The sequence below is a fragment of the Helianthus annuus genome, chromosome 10 (genome assembly GCF_002127325.2).
Source record: "Helianthus annuus cultivar XRQ/B chromosome 10, HanXRQr2.0-SUNRISE, whole genome shotgun sequence".
Taxonomy (NCBI): Eukaryota; Viridiplantae; Streptophyta; class Magnoliopsida; order Asterales; family Asteraceae; genus Helianthus; species Helianthus annuus.
Window position 1 is genome coordinate 38856859 of NC_035442.2, and position 14929 is coordinate 38871787.

General features: G+C 36.5%; 1 protein-coding gene across 1 annotated transcript; it reads right to left on the reverse strand.

The window, feature by feature from the left end:
• Positions 1-972: 972 nt before the first annotated feature.
• LOC110880974 (protein FAR1-RELATED SEQUENCE 5-like) lies at positions 973-9602 on the reverse strand. The gene is made up of 4 exons (XM_022129381.1): positions 9545-9602; positions 9223-9297; positions 1236-1995; positions 973-1027 (listed from the first exon to the last, which is right to left on the reverse strand). Exons 1-4 carry the CDS (start codon positions 9600-9602, stop codon positions 973-975), a joined length of 948 nt encoding a protein of 315 aa, XP_021985073.1.
• Between the last annotated feature and the right edge of the window lie 5327 nt (positions 9603-14929).

A 14929-nucleotide genomic window follows, 5' to 3' on the forward strand; every position in this document is an offset into this window, starting at 1 on the left:
ATTTTCTTGAATTAATTTAAAATCGCATGCATTTCATCAAAATCGCATATTGTAAAATCATGTTCTGTATTAAATTCGCATGGGGGTTTTAAAAATCGCATGTTTTAACATATATGTTGTATTACCTCTAATAACCCATCTCCGTTAGCTTTAAAGTCTTTCAACGATATCCTTATCTGGGCTCGATTTTGGTGTCCATTGGCAAACATTCGGTAATAGTTCCATATATCTCTGTTTGCTGATCGAAGAATATAGACTTGGTGTATATCTTAGCAGCATCTTTTTCCAAATTAGTTTTGCTCCAATCATCTTGCGCAGTATATCTTGAAATATAATCATTCTTTGTGTGATTGAACCTTTGGACATCCATTGCACCGTCAAAATGATTCATAAACTCTACAAGAATGAGTTGTGAATTAGCCACTTGGCAAAAAAATGGTTCTCACTCTCTGATCTCGAAGTTGTTCTCATAAGTCCAGACATTGGTTCGTGCCGGTAAAAAGCCGGAATCCACATGGATCTCATCACAAACATATCATCAATCCATTTATTTTGTGTAAGACCGTACTCAATCATTACCAACTTCCACTGTCTCTCAAATTCTTCTGGCTCAATGGAATCAGTCCATACAATATCGCACATCTTCCTTTTAAAGCCATCATTGTTGCACAACTCATGTCCAACCTATACCGATAAATGGTTTTCATATCAGCCTGTAACGAATCTATAGTATAAAAAATGCTAACGAAAGACAATATAGCATAGTATACCTTATCTGCCACTTTTTTCATTATGTGCCACATGCACAATCTGTGTCTGCTAGTAGTAAAAACATCCTCGATAGCCTGTTTCATCGCAGGGTCTTGGTCCGTCACTACAACCTTCGGCTGCCATCCAAATGACTTTAGAATGAATTGAGAAGCCATTTATAAGAGTCAATGTTCTCCGATGCCAACAACCCAGCTCCAAGGGTTACATTTCGACAGTGGTGTCAATCCCAGTGAACGGAACAAACACCATCTTGTACCTGAAATTCAATAAAATTAAAGATTTAGTAACGTGCGAAGTACACATTGTAACATGCGAAATAGACAAAATATGACATGCGAAATAGACAATAAAACATGTGATATATTCAACACCTAATCTTCAATGTATATTAACATGCGATATTGCAAGTTTACAAAATCATATAACATGCGAAAAAAATTAAAAACCATTTATGTAAAACTTACTTGTTTGTCTTTAAAGTTGCATTGAACGATATCACATCCCCGAACTCCATAAAGTTACGCTTGCATAACCCATCGTCCCAAAACAAACCAGTTAACCGTTTGTCCTCATCAACAGAATATTCAAACGAAAAATCAACTAAATATTGTTTTTTATCAGTCAACCTATTGATCACCATGTCATCGTCATATTCTCCTATATAGTTGTTAATTCGAGTCTTAAAGTTTTTGCAATCATCGACGGTGGCGCCAACATTCTCGAAACCACCGTAACGTTTCCTCATTATATGAAAAGCTTTGACAGGGCCAAGGTTTAGAGTGCCTAGTTCCCATATCATCTCCTCCTGGACATCTGACAATTGCCTGTACGCTGGCAGCATATGAATATCGTGTGGACATACAAACTTATGATTATGGCCATCAACGAATTTCTTGACTGTATATGATCTACCATCTACCGAGCAAATCATAAGTTGAGCTTTGGACCCAGTTCTAATGGTCCCCCTGTTCCTTGATTTGAATGGCTTTTTTGACTTCGAATAAGCATCGTCAATAAACAATGGCTTATGTCCCTCTTTAGAACAAACAAAATACTTAGTTTTGGTTATACCACCACTGTGTACTTCACTACCTTTCTGAGTAGAAAAACCAGCTAACTTAGCATATGTTTGGTAAAACACGTATGCTTGTTCGATAGAGGTAAATTGCATTCCAACCACAGGTGTAGCTGATGGTTCAACCTCCGGAATATAAAGCCTTTCATCTACATAAATCAAAATTTAAAAAAAAAAAGAAACACATGTGATTTATAGGACTCATAACATGCGATATATTAAAAACTCCATAATTTCATCATAAGAACAATAAAACGTGCGAATTGTTGGACTCATAACATGCGAAAATGACCATTTTGATAAATATGCTTTACACATGCGATTTATGATATCATAACATGCGAAATCGGCATTTAGAAATAAACATCACATGCGAATTCCCAGACCCAAAACATGCGAACTTATAGAATTTGCTTTCATATCAATTATCCTCTAATTGAACATTCAAAACCTTCAAATCAATTATAATAATGCAAAATCATTACTACGATTAAACAAAACACATCTACGAACAATTTAAAGATCTGAATTAACATAAATTACCATTCAAACACTCATTTACACCACTTGTATTTGCATTTGGATTTGGATTTGCAGATTCAGGATTTAAAACATCGTCAATCGTAACTCTCTGATATGCAGATAATTGAACCTGATCACCAACCGATCGAGCGTCTTCTAACTCAACATGCGTGTTTCATCCGGTGCTGCTCTGTGGATCCATTGAACAAAACAATTGAATCAAACCCTAAAGCAGAACAACGAAAACTGCAATGTATTGTTTGAGAATTATGAAAAATTTGAAACTGATTCGAATTATAATTACCGAGATAGTAGTGTAACGAACTTCTCGCTGATTGAATGAATAGACTAATTTGCCCTCAGCTGATTGAATGAATTGTCTGATTTAACCTTATGAAAGAAAAACGAATCAGCACACGCGTACGACCAATGAAGTCGCGTATGTAATGTAGGATAAGGGCATTTGTATCCTACACTTCCTCTATATATATATGGGAAGACTTAAATGAGAAAGCTAAATATTGTGAGAATGGATGGATAAATTGCGAGAACTTGGTAAAATACAATTTAAATTCAAATTTTTTACACATATCATTATTATTCGAATACATTGTTAGAAATTTAATTTACATGTTTTACGTGAATTCGTAAATAAAGAAAATTTACACATGTATAAATTTGCCACTTACACATATGTAAGTTTGTTATATTTACACGTGTTTAAAAAATCTAATAGGAGTGATTTTAAGAGTAGAAATGAATTATTTGATGTTGTAAATTCTTTTTTTTTCATGTATCTTAAATACCACGATGGTTGTATTAAAAAAATTGGTTTCGATTGTTTTTTTATTCGGTCTCACGGTTCTCGCAATATTTAGCATTCTTAAGATAACTCTCCCATATATATATGTATGTGTATATATATATATATATATATATATATATATATATATATATATATATATATATATATATAGGGAGAAGATCATGCGAGAACCACCTCTTATTGCGAGAACCACGAGAACCAATGTGAACACAACAAAAAATGACTAAAAATAGCTAAAAATCACACAAATTTTTTTTTTAATATTTTTTTATATAAAAATCGCTACTTTTTGGCCACTAAAAGTAGCGATTTAAGCATAAAAAATATTAAAAAAATAATTTTTTAGATTTTTTAAAGATTTTTTTAGGTTTTTTGGGGTGTTTAGTTTTTAGCATTTTAGCTTGGGGGTGGGGGGGGGGGGTGGGGGTTAGGGTTTTTTAGTTTTTTTTAGCTATTTTAGGTTGTGTTCACATTGGTTCTCGCGGTTCTCACAATAAATGGAGTTCTCGCATGAGCCCCTCCCTATATATATATATATATATATATATATATATATATAGGGGAAGGTTCAAATGAAAACCACTAGTTATTGTGAAAACTCGAAAACTAATTAAAAAAAGCCAAAAAAACATACAAAATTTTTTTTTTAATTTTTCTTTTTTGCAATCAAAATTTCGCAGGTTTTTTAATATAAAAAAAATTTTCAAAAAAAAAAAAAATTTTTTGTGTAGTGCACATGTGTAATACTGCACATATGTATGTGTACTACACATGTGTATTATTACACATGTGCACTACACAAATTTTTTTTTTTTTTTTTTGAAAAAAAGTTTTTTTATATATAAAAACTAGCGATTTTTATAAAAAAAAATTGAAAAAAAAAAATTTTTGTGTGTTTTTTAGGCTTTTTTTAGTTAGTTTTCGAGTTTTCACAATAAAAGTGGTTTTCATTTGAACCATCCCATATATATATATATATATATATATATATATATATATATATATATTGGAGAGTTCAAATGAGAAGAATTTTTTTGTAAGAATAAAAAAGACGAAATTTCAACCAATAAGAAAGCTTTATTTTACTTCATTTAATATAAGTAGCTAATGTTACTACAAGGTTACATTAGTAAATCTACATAGGTCATTAATTTGTAGTCTTCCTCTTTAATAGCTAACTATAATAAATTTTTTCCAACTTATCTTCAAAAAATATTTTTTTTTCAAAAAAAAGAAAATAATTTAATTTAAAGTGTATGATAAATTATGAGTTGTGTAGGATAAATTACGAGTTGTGTAGGATAAATTTCAACGTGTAGAATGAATTTCCAAATATGTAGGATAACTTTTGATTTGTGTAGGCAAAAAAAGTTAGTGTGGAGGATAATAGTCTTTATGACTAATTAATTAGTCAAAAATGATAATAAATGAGATAAGTGAAAAACTATTTAATGAACCTTCCCCTATATATATATATATATATATATATATATATATATATATATATATATATATATATATATATATATATATATATATGGTGGGGTTCTAGAGTGACAACTAGTGTATTTGTGAAATGAGTGAACAAATCCTAGTCATTGATTTACACTTGTAAATTGATAATCAACGGCTAGGATTAGTTCACTAGTGTTCACAACAAAGGGGTTGTTCACAAATGAACCTAATAACAATTTTCGATATTTTAGGTATACAAAAAAACATTTTTTAAAAAAAAAAATTGTAGTGCATATGTGTAATAGTACACATGTGTATGTGTACTACACATGTGAATTGTTACACATGTGCACTACAATTTTCTTTTTTTTGAAAAAAAAAAAGATTTTTTTATATACAAAAACTAGCAATTTTTAATAAAAAAAATGCCAAAAAAAACTTGATGTGTTTTTTAGGCTTTTTTAGTTAGTTTTCGAGCTTTCGCGTTAAAAGTGGTTTTCATTTGAACCATCCCATATATATATATATATATAGGATTAGGTTCAAACGTGAACAAAATCCCAAGAGTGAACTGATCTGGGCCCTTGATTTTTAAGATCTTGAGATTAAAGTGAGTGGCATGATGGTAATTATTTGGTTAATTTTTTTCTTTTAATTAAATACAAAAAGGGTATATTTGTAATTTCAATCTTAAATTGATTGCATAAATCTCTCACAAATCAAGTAATCAATTATTCTCTTAAATTGATTGCATAAATCTCTCACAAATCAAATCAAGGATTAGGAAAGATGTAACCTAATTCAATTACTAAAATAATTATTTGTTTAAATGCGATGTACACATGTGTATTCTGATTTTGCCCTCTTTTTAATGCGATGTACATATGTGTATATCGTCTGTTTTTTGTGATATCTTAGAATTTTTTTTTTTGTATTGAATGTTGATGTACACCTGCGAATTACTGTACACATATGTATGATGCTGAGTACACATGTGTACTGTTCTATTTATATCCAAGTACACATGTGTATACCGTTGAAATATGAAGGTTACTTAAAAATCAAAATTTGAATTCTGGTGATGAAATCTGAAATAAAAATTAAAATTGAAATCTGGTGATTTGTTGTTTGTTTTGATAATTATATTATTAATAAATAAACATAATGTGGATAATGAATTTAAATTAGGAAAGATGTAACTTAATTCAATTATTAAAATAATGATTTAAATCTAATTTTTTATATAATTACAATCCTACCGTTAACAACTAAAAAGGAAATCAAGGGTCCATATCTGTTCACGCAGTTCACTCTTGGGAGGTTGTTCATGCTGGAACCCTACCATATATATATATATATATATATAGGGTGAGATTCTAGAGTGAACACTAGTGTATTTGTAAACTAATTGAACAAATCCTGGCTATTTGCTTTAAATCATCAAATCGTAAGATACACTTGTATTTTCATCACCAAATCCTAACCATTGATTTACACTTGTGTATTGATAAAAAAGGGCTAGGATTAGTTCACTAGTGTTTCCAGCCAAGTGGGTTGTTCACAAATGAACTTAACCGTATATATATAAAATTACAAAAATACCCACAAAACTAACAGACATTTTGAATGGAGTTAGTAGCGGGAAGCAAAATGGTGATAAATTAGAAAGATTAGGGAGGAAACTGACACTTTTCAAACCATTGAGGCGAAACCGTCAAAATGACCAAACCACAGGAAGCAAAATAGAAGTTAAATATTTAACAAATTTCCTTTTGGTTAAATCTATTTTTATAAAATTCACAAATCCAACACCCAAAAGATTTCTCACAATCGCTTATAACAAAACCCAAAATCCATGTTTAGAGGCCCTTAATTGTTTGTTTCCAATATAATACCTAAAGTAGGGTAGGGATCCTAAGAAAAGAGCACCCTATTTGGGAAACTTGAGAAGCATTCTTAACCACATATTTCTCCAAGCCAATTTTTTTTTATACATCTAATCGCTTATTTTCAAGATTTTTTTGCATATATACATACATGTATATTGTCAATTTTGAATTATACACATATATATTTAAGTAATTTTTAAGCTGTACATATGTGTATATTATGAAAAATATATATCCTTCACCTAAGAAGTGTAGGAATCGAGTCAAACGAATGCTGATTGAGTTCATTCCTGCGGCATTGGGACCGGCTCATTGAACAATAACAAAATCTAAACACTAAAGCTAAAGCTAAACCCTAAACCCTATGCTAAAACCTAAAAACTAAACCGTAAACTCTTATGCTAAACCCTAAATACTAATACTAAACACTAAAACTAACCCCTAATGCTAAACCCTAAAGAACTAAATCTTTCACCTCAATCATAGATTTACAACACTTATTTTTCAATTTTAAACATGTATATACATAAAAAATGTATTGTACAATTGGGCTTAACATACGTACATTGCGTATGCTGTGAATATATAACATGAAAATTTTGTACTTACAACATGTGATTTTTTAGATAGCGGTAAAATCGCCCGAGTGAAAAAACAATCGCATGTTTAAAAAAATAACAAATTCGCATGGTGATTAAAAAAACAAAATCGCATGTTATATATTCACAGCGTACGCAATGTAGTTAAACCCAATTGTACGTTAACCAACCCCTATACATATATATATAGTTAAAAGATTGACAATACAGAAATAGCTCCGATTTAAAAAAAAATTGCTATGTCAACAATTTTTTTTATATTTTTGCTTGGAAAAAATATGTGGTTCAGAATATTTTTCATATTTCTCAATTAATCTAGTACTAGCGGTAAGACCCGTGTGCAAACACTGGTCGTTTCTTAGAAAACCATGCATAACACATATTGACAGAAGATATAGATATGTGTATTGATATTTTACCAAAACGTGTTATTTATTATAGCTATAAGACAACTATATAAGTAAATATAAAAGATTTTAACAAACTTAATAAAAGATGTCTAACAGACTTAAAGTTTAGATTGTGCAAACACGAGTGATTTCTTAGAAAACCATGCATAACAAATATAAATGATGATTATAGTTATATTTATATAGACTTATAAATAAAATAAATAAATAAGTCAGTCAGTAAATACTTAAAGTTTAGAGTATAAAAACTTAAAGTTTAGATTCTGCTGAGTCTTGTTTCTCTTCTGTAAATGTCTGAAAAACCATTTTGATGATGTAATCTTCTTGGGCCTTGTCTTCTTTTGTTAATTCATCCATCTGCTTTTCTTTACTTCTTTGATAAAGGATGCTACCATGTGGAGCAGTGAGTCTCCTGATTGGCAATTTTTGTTGTTTCACTGGAGCCACTGCTTCCGGATAATCAGGCTTTTTAGGAGCAGTGGGATCTCTCTTCCTTAACTCTTCCAACTTTTTGTAGGTAGCAAACACCTTTTCTTCTCTCCACCTTGTAACATGCTTTCTTGACCCATAATCAGCAGTTATCAGCTCTTTTTTCATTCTTTTCAGTTTCAAGGTCCTTTCTGGTACATTTTTCTTGTAATTGGCCCAAACCGGAGGAGTTTGCTTTACGGATGTCTTGAATCATCTTTTGAATTCTGACTGTCTCCTCTTGTAGTTCACTGATGGTCCATTCTTTGTATTGATACTTTTCTGCCTTGTACTTCTTGTATGCTATTATGTATTCAAGATAGTAATTTCTCATGCTTTCATCATATTTTTCTGATAATTTCTGACAAAAGACCTTTGAGAACTGCTCTAAAGTTCTAACTTTACTGAGCAGATATTGATAATTTGTTTGAATCTCTTTGTCAGACTTTCCCTCTGTATATCTCTTTTAGATATATCCTCTGCTTGTTGGGCCTTTATTTTGAGATATTCTTCTATATTTCTTGGCAAAGGATAACCTTGAACAGATGGGAGTTTCCTCTTTTCAGGATCAGCTTCAGAGTAGAAGGATTTGATTTCCTCCCTGACTGCTGGAAGATCTAGAGGATATTGTACTCCTACAGGGTCAATGGCAGTGTTTTGATTGAAGAGTTGAACTGAAGATAATGGAACAGGGTTTCGAATGGTGACAGTGGACAGCGGTTGTGTAGATGTTAGAGTTGGGGAAGTGTCATCTTCCACTACATTGTTTGTTATCTTTCTCCTTTTGTGCTTTGGAGAAGTTGGTGGTGTATTTATAGTTTCGGTGGCAGAGATTGAAGTAGTTGATTAACACTTGTTGAAACAACTGGTTTTCCAACCACTGTGGTCACTACAACAGTTGATGTGTCAATTGTTGTTTTCTGCTTTTTGGCAGCTGGATTTTGTGATGGTGATATTGTTTTTGGTATGACAGTGGATTGACTGTGGGTTGATGTAGTAGTGATGGCAGTTGTTGAGATAACATCTGTTGAAACAACTGAAGTACCAACAACTGTTGATACAACATAGGTCTTAACATTTGTTGGTTTGGAGGTTTGATGACAGGAAATTTTGGGAATTTGAGGAGTTTGTTTGGTGGTTTTGGAAGGTGTGGTTTTGCGTTGAATTACTTTTCTGGTAGGCTGTCTTCTTTTAGGTTTAGAAGTACCATGCTCTTCTTTTTCCATCAAAACTTTCTTCTCCTCCTCAAACTTTTTAGATCCTTTCATGTTTGCCTTTAATGCTGCAAATGCATTTTGAGTCTCATCAACCTTTTTAAACTATCTGGTCTTGGGATTTCTACCACAAGTTTGGACATTCGATCTGCTGGCATGTATAAACCATCTTCTTTTCCCTTCTTCCCTTTAGTTTTCTCCCAATTTTTGACATCATTAGGATTTTCAACAAAGATGATTGAAGGAGGAGCAGTGCCAGTAGTTTGAAGCAGATGAGCTTTAATGGCTTTGATATCTGCTTGAGTATCTTTGTACCTAGCTTCAATGACATTTCTGACCATTTGAAGTTGAACTTCATGCTGTTGATCTGCATATTGTCTTTGTTTATGAAACAGATGTTGAAACAGATGCCATAGCTCAGCAGCAGATGGATCAGATGTTGCGGATGGTGCAGCAATGGGTGTAGCCTTTTGAGCTTGTAACAACTGTTGCAACATAGTTTTGATTTCTCCAACAGATGTGTCAAGTTTATCAACCCTCTCCGTCAATTCTTGGTACTTTAAACCATCACCCAATTTAATGGGATCATCTGATTTCCCACCAGTGGTGGTTGTATCAGTGGTTGACTTAGGAAAAATTTCCCAAAAATCATCCACTGATGCAGCTTGTTCTCGGTACTTTGGACTTCTTTCTTCAGCAGAGCTTACAATTTTAAGGTAACCAGCATATAATGGAAACACACCAGTGGACACTATGGTTCCCAAAGAAGAAATTGCCTTCAAGGGAATCTCGCTAATGAAACTACTGTCCAGGTGTAAACCAGTGGCTTCAACAACAGTAGTAGCTGCTCCACTTAAACTACTGACATGAATTACTTGTAATTCCTGCAGTGTAGCTTTCTCAACTGTTGGTGGGTTAACAGAGATAGAAACACTAGACTCAGTCTGTCACACCCCAACCGATGGCGGAAACATCGGGGCATGGCACTGAGCGAAACAGATTGTTCAGAAGTTTCCATAAAAACTATTTATATAATCCAGTTAAAGATACGTCCCATACCGTATCCCGAATAAACAAACATGTCATTACAGATAATCATCCAAACAAGAAATTCCGTTCCGACAACTCAGATTCAAATATTATTACAACAATTGTTTATCTGCTTCTAGACCCCAATTCTGTTGACTTTCTGGCTGAAATGCCAGAGGACAAGATCTACAGACAACTATGCCCCAGACACTTGTTCCTGGCAGACAACCATTTGTTGGGGGCTTCTAGAAACTTATTCTAGCCTCGCTTTCCTAGCAAATAACCATCCTAAATACCTGTCACATACGTTAAAATAAAGTCAATACATATAATGTAAAGGTGAGCACACAAGTTTGATAATAGCATATAGAGTTTGAATAGTTTACGCATAACCAGCACGTACACAGAGGAAAACGAAGCATGTTAATTATCGACATGGACCTATCGATACCAATGACTGCGGGTTGACCGTCCGAGACGGTTCGCAATACATGATTACCACCGTAATCCATGCAAGTAATTGTCCTTAACAACCCCCGTGTAAACGGGTGCTGAGTCCAAACTATAGTACTACGTCGTTAAGGCAGGTAGACAGCATTCCACGTGTAAACACAATCAACAATATTCATTAAGTCACGTAATACATGCATATTGGTTAGCGTTCAAGTAGTTTGAGTAGTGTGATCGATTGTGTTTTGATATAAGTAACGTATGTAACACCCAAAAGTGCTAAAAGCAAAAAGTGATCGAGTATACTCACAGTGATTGATTATGGATTGAAGGGAGCGCTGAGAGTAAGGTTAGCCTGAATAGTTCGATAGCACAACAATGAGTAACGTGGAAATGTAAACAAATGTGGATGGATCGAAGAGGCTGGTCGATCGAACGGCAGGTTCGATCGAACGGGCTGTTCGATCGGCTGGTATGTCCGTTTGGACAGTCCTGTTCGATCGGCCGGTAGGCTCGATCGGCTGGGCCATTCGAGTGGATTGTTTCTTCCTCTGGTGTGTTTGTGTTTGAGGATTTGAACTTTTGAAGTTTTCGTTGTAGTATATGAGAGCACTAAGGTGTTCTTACCTTTCAGGTCGATCGATCGAACGGTCCGTTCGATCGGCCGGATTAACCGATCGGCTGGGAACTTTTGAAGTGGTTCTCAACAGGATGTCGCTCGACCGAACAGACCATTCGATCGGCTGGCATTCCCTACTACGAACGAGTTGTAAAATCAATTGAGTGTTGAAGCATAGTATCTTATGATCCGAAGAGTAATGTTTACCAATCGAGTAGCATACTCGATCGAACATCACTTCGTCAATAGCATACTTTGTAAAGTTTGAAAAGTAGGACCATGTGCTAGCCGATCGGCTGGCCTGGTCGATCGGCTGGTATGTCCGATCGGCTGGGCTGTTTGAACAGCCTAGCCGTTCGGCCAGCATTTCTGACCTGGTCGGCCTTTCGTCTAACACTTGGCTGTTTGATTATTTGTCATGCTTTTAAGGTAACTTGACGGTGAGTTAAACTGTAGAACGTGGGTTCTTACTTGTTGCACCGGTTCGGACAGGTTAGTTGCGAGTGACCGATCTCGTGCCACACAATAGGCGATCGACATCTTCTACCATACAAAGCCTCGAAAGGTGCCATTTGAATGCTGGCATGATAGCTGTTATTGTACGAGAATTCCACCAATGGCAGGTGTTTGTTCCAACTACCACCAAAATCTATGACACACGCTCGGAGCATGTCTTCAAGAGTACGAATCGTTCTTTCAGTCTGTCCGTCGGTTTGAGGATGGAATGCAGTACTCAGATTAAGCGACGTACCAAGGGCCGCTTGAAACGTTTCCCACAATCGCGAAGTGAACCGAGCGTCACGGTCTGAAATGATGTCACGAGGCGTACCATGATTACAAATGATCTCGTGGGTGTAGATTTGGGCTAGTCGCTCCACCTTATAGTCTTCTCGTATCGGCAAAAAGTGGGCTGATTTCGTTAGACGATCGACTATGACCCAAATACTGTCGTGACCTGATGGCGTGGGCGGGAGTTTTGTTATGAAATCCATAGCTATACTCTCCCACTTCCATATAGGTATCGGCGGTTGTTCGAGTAAGCCAGAAGGTCTTTGATGTTCAGCCTTGACTCTTGCGCAAGTTAGACAACTTCCAACGTAGAGGGCGATATCTCGTTTCATGCCCGACCACCAGTACTTATAGCGAAGGTCCTGTTACATCTTATCTGCACCGGGATGAATAGAATACCGGGATTTATGGGCTTCATTCATGATAATCTTTCGCAATTCGGTCCGCTTAGGGATCCAAATTCGGTCCAGATAATAGAATATCCCATCGGATTTACTTACTAACTGAGCTCCATCGTGATAGATTCTCTCTTTCTTCAATGTACGCTCGTTAAAGCAAGCATGTTGAGCTTCGCGAATAAGGGTTTCGAGATTGTGCTGGGCTTGGATGTTTCGGGTACTGAGCACGTAACTCTTTCTGCTGAGCGCGTCGGCAACCACATTCGCCTTGCCTGGGTGATAACGAATCTCACAGTCGTAATTGTTGAGAAGTTCTACCCATCGGGGTTGACACATATTAAGCTCTCTCTGATTAAAGATGTGTTGTAAACTCCTGTGATCAGTGTATATTGTACACCTAGTGCCATACAGGTAGTGTCGCCAAATCTTCAATGCAAAGACAACCGCGCCTAGCTCGAGGTCATGGGTTGTATAGTTCTTCTCGTGGATCTTGAGCTGACGAGATGCGTAGGCTATAACCTTGTCTTGCTGCATGAGGACACAGCCGAGACCAAGGTTAGAAGCATCACAGTAGACAATGAAGTTGTCGCTTCCGTCGGGCAGCGTAAGAATGGGAGCATTGCACAGCATGTGCTTGAGGGTTTGAAAAGCAGTATCTTGTGCATTTCCCCACACAAAAGGCTTGTCCTTATGAGTAAGAGCGGTAAGTGGCACAGCGATCTTAGAGAATCCTTCAATGAATCGTCGATAATAGCCCGCTAGTCCGAGAAAAGAACGAACTTCTGACGGGTTCTTAGGCGTAATCCAGCTTTTGACGGCTTCAATCTTTGCGGGGTCGACATGGATACCCTGACTATTCGCGATGTGACCCAGAAACTGAACCTCCTCCAACCAGAATTCGCACTTGGAGAATTTGGCGTAGAGTCGGTTCCCCTGGAGTAACTCGAGAACCAAACGTAGATGTTGCGCGTGTTCGGCTTTCGTTCTGGAATATATCAAGACATCGTCGATGAACACGATGACGAAACAGTCAAGATAAGGCTTACACACGCGATTCATCAGGTCCATAAAAACTGCGGGTGCGTTGGTTAGACCAAAGGGCATAACAACAAATTTGTAATGGCCATAACGGGTTCGAAAAGCGGTTTTAGGAATGTTTTCCTCTTGAATCCGTAGCTGATGATATCCTGAACGCAGATCGATCTTAGAGAAACATGATGCACCTTGTAACTGATCAAACAAATCGTCGATTCGGGGCAAGGGGTATCGGTTCTTGATGGTTAGCTTATTCAATTCCCGATAGTCGATGCACATCCGGAACGATCCATCCTTCTTTTTGATGAAGAGGACTGGCGCGCCCCAAGGAGAGGTGCTTGGGCGAATAAAGCCTTTTTCGAGTAATTCCTGGAGTTGATTTGAGAGTTCCCTCATTTCGGATGGTGCGAGTCGGTAAGGGGCTTTGGCAACGGGGTTAGCTCCAGGAATGAGGTCGATGCAGAAGTCGATATCACGACTTGGTGGTAGTCCGGGAAGATCGTCAGGGAACACCTAAGGAAATTCACGAACCACTGGAACGTCTTTGACTTCAACTTTCTTTTTCTTTTCCTTCTCCGCTACTACAATGTTGGCCAAGAAAGCTCGGTATTCCTTGCGGAGATACTTGCTAGCTTGGACACATGACATAAGCTTGAGACCTTTCGACGCTGTTTCACCGTACACACACAATAGATCACCATTCGCGAGCGAGAATCGTATCATCTTTTCAAAGCACACAACTTCAGCATGGTTTTCGCGAAGAGAGTCCATGCCTATTATGACATCAAAGCTTCCGAGTTCCATTGGAATAAGGTCGATTGGAAAGATGTGATTGTTGAGTTTGAGGGTACAATCACGGAGTACAGAATTAACGGCAATAGTTCTTCCCATAGCGACTTCGACTTCAAATGACGAGGACAGATAAGAGCGCTTACGACTAAGAAGCTTCTCGAATTCAAACGACACAAAGCAGTTATCGGCTCCAGTATCAAACAAACATAATGCATAAATACCATTCACAAGGAACGTACCATTAACCACGTTGTTATCCGCCTGAGCCTGACGGGCATTGATGTTGAAGGTTCGGGCATGGGCTGCTTGCTGCTGTTGCTGAGGCTGCTGTTGTTGCTGTTGTTGCTGTTGTTGCTGTTGCTGCTGGGGCTCTTGCTTAACCACCCTGTTCGGGCACCTGTTCGCAAAGTGGTTGGGATCACCACATGCGAACCAGACTCGAGCATTGACTACTGGTGCTTGAGCTGCTTGTTGGCCTTGAGGGGCAGGGAGTAGAGCTTGGTTGGCAACAGCTGGAACTGGGGCTTGACGGGGACCATAGCGACAGTTCGCAGTGAAATGCCCGTAGAGGTTGCAGTGAGTGCAAAA

What these genes read in the sequence shown, in the direction of transcription:
- LOC110880974 (XM_022129381.1), bottom strand. Translation starts at nt 9,602, where the DNA reads ATGCAGATCAACAGCATGAAGTTCAACTTCAAATGGTCAGAAATGTCA. An exon ending in AGAAATGTCATTGAAGCTAG is followed by an intron (nt 9,298 to 9,544) that starts GTACAAAGATAC and finishes ATGCATTTGCAG; the next exon opens with CATTAAAGGCAAACATGAAA. An exon ending in GATGGAAAAAGAAGAGCATG is followed by an intron (nt 1,996 to 9,222) that starts GTACTTCTAAAC and finishes TGATTTATGTAG; the next exon opens with ATGAAAGGCTTTATATTCCG.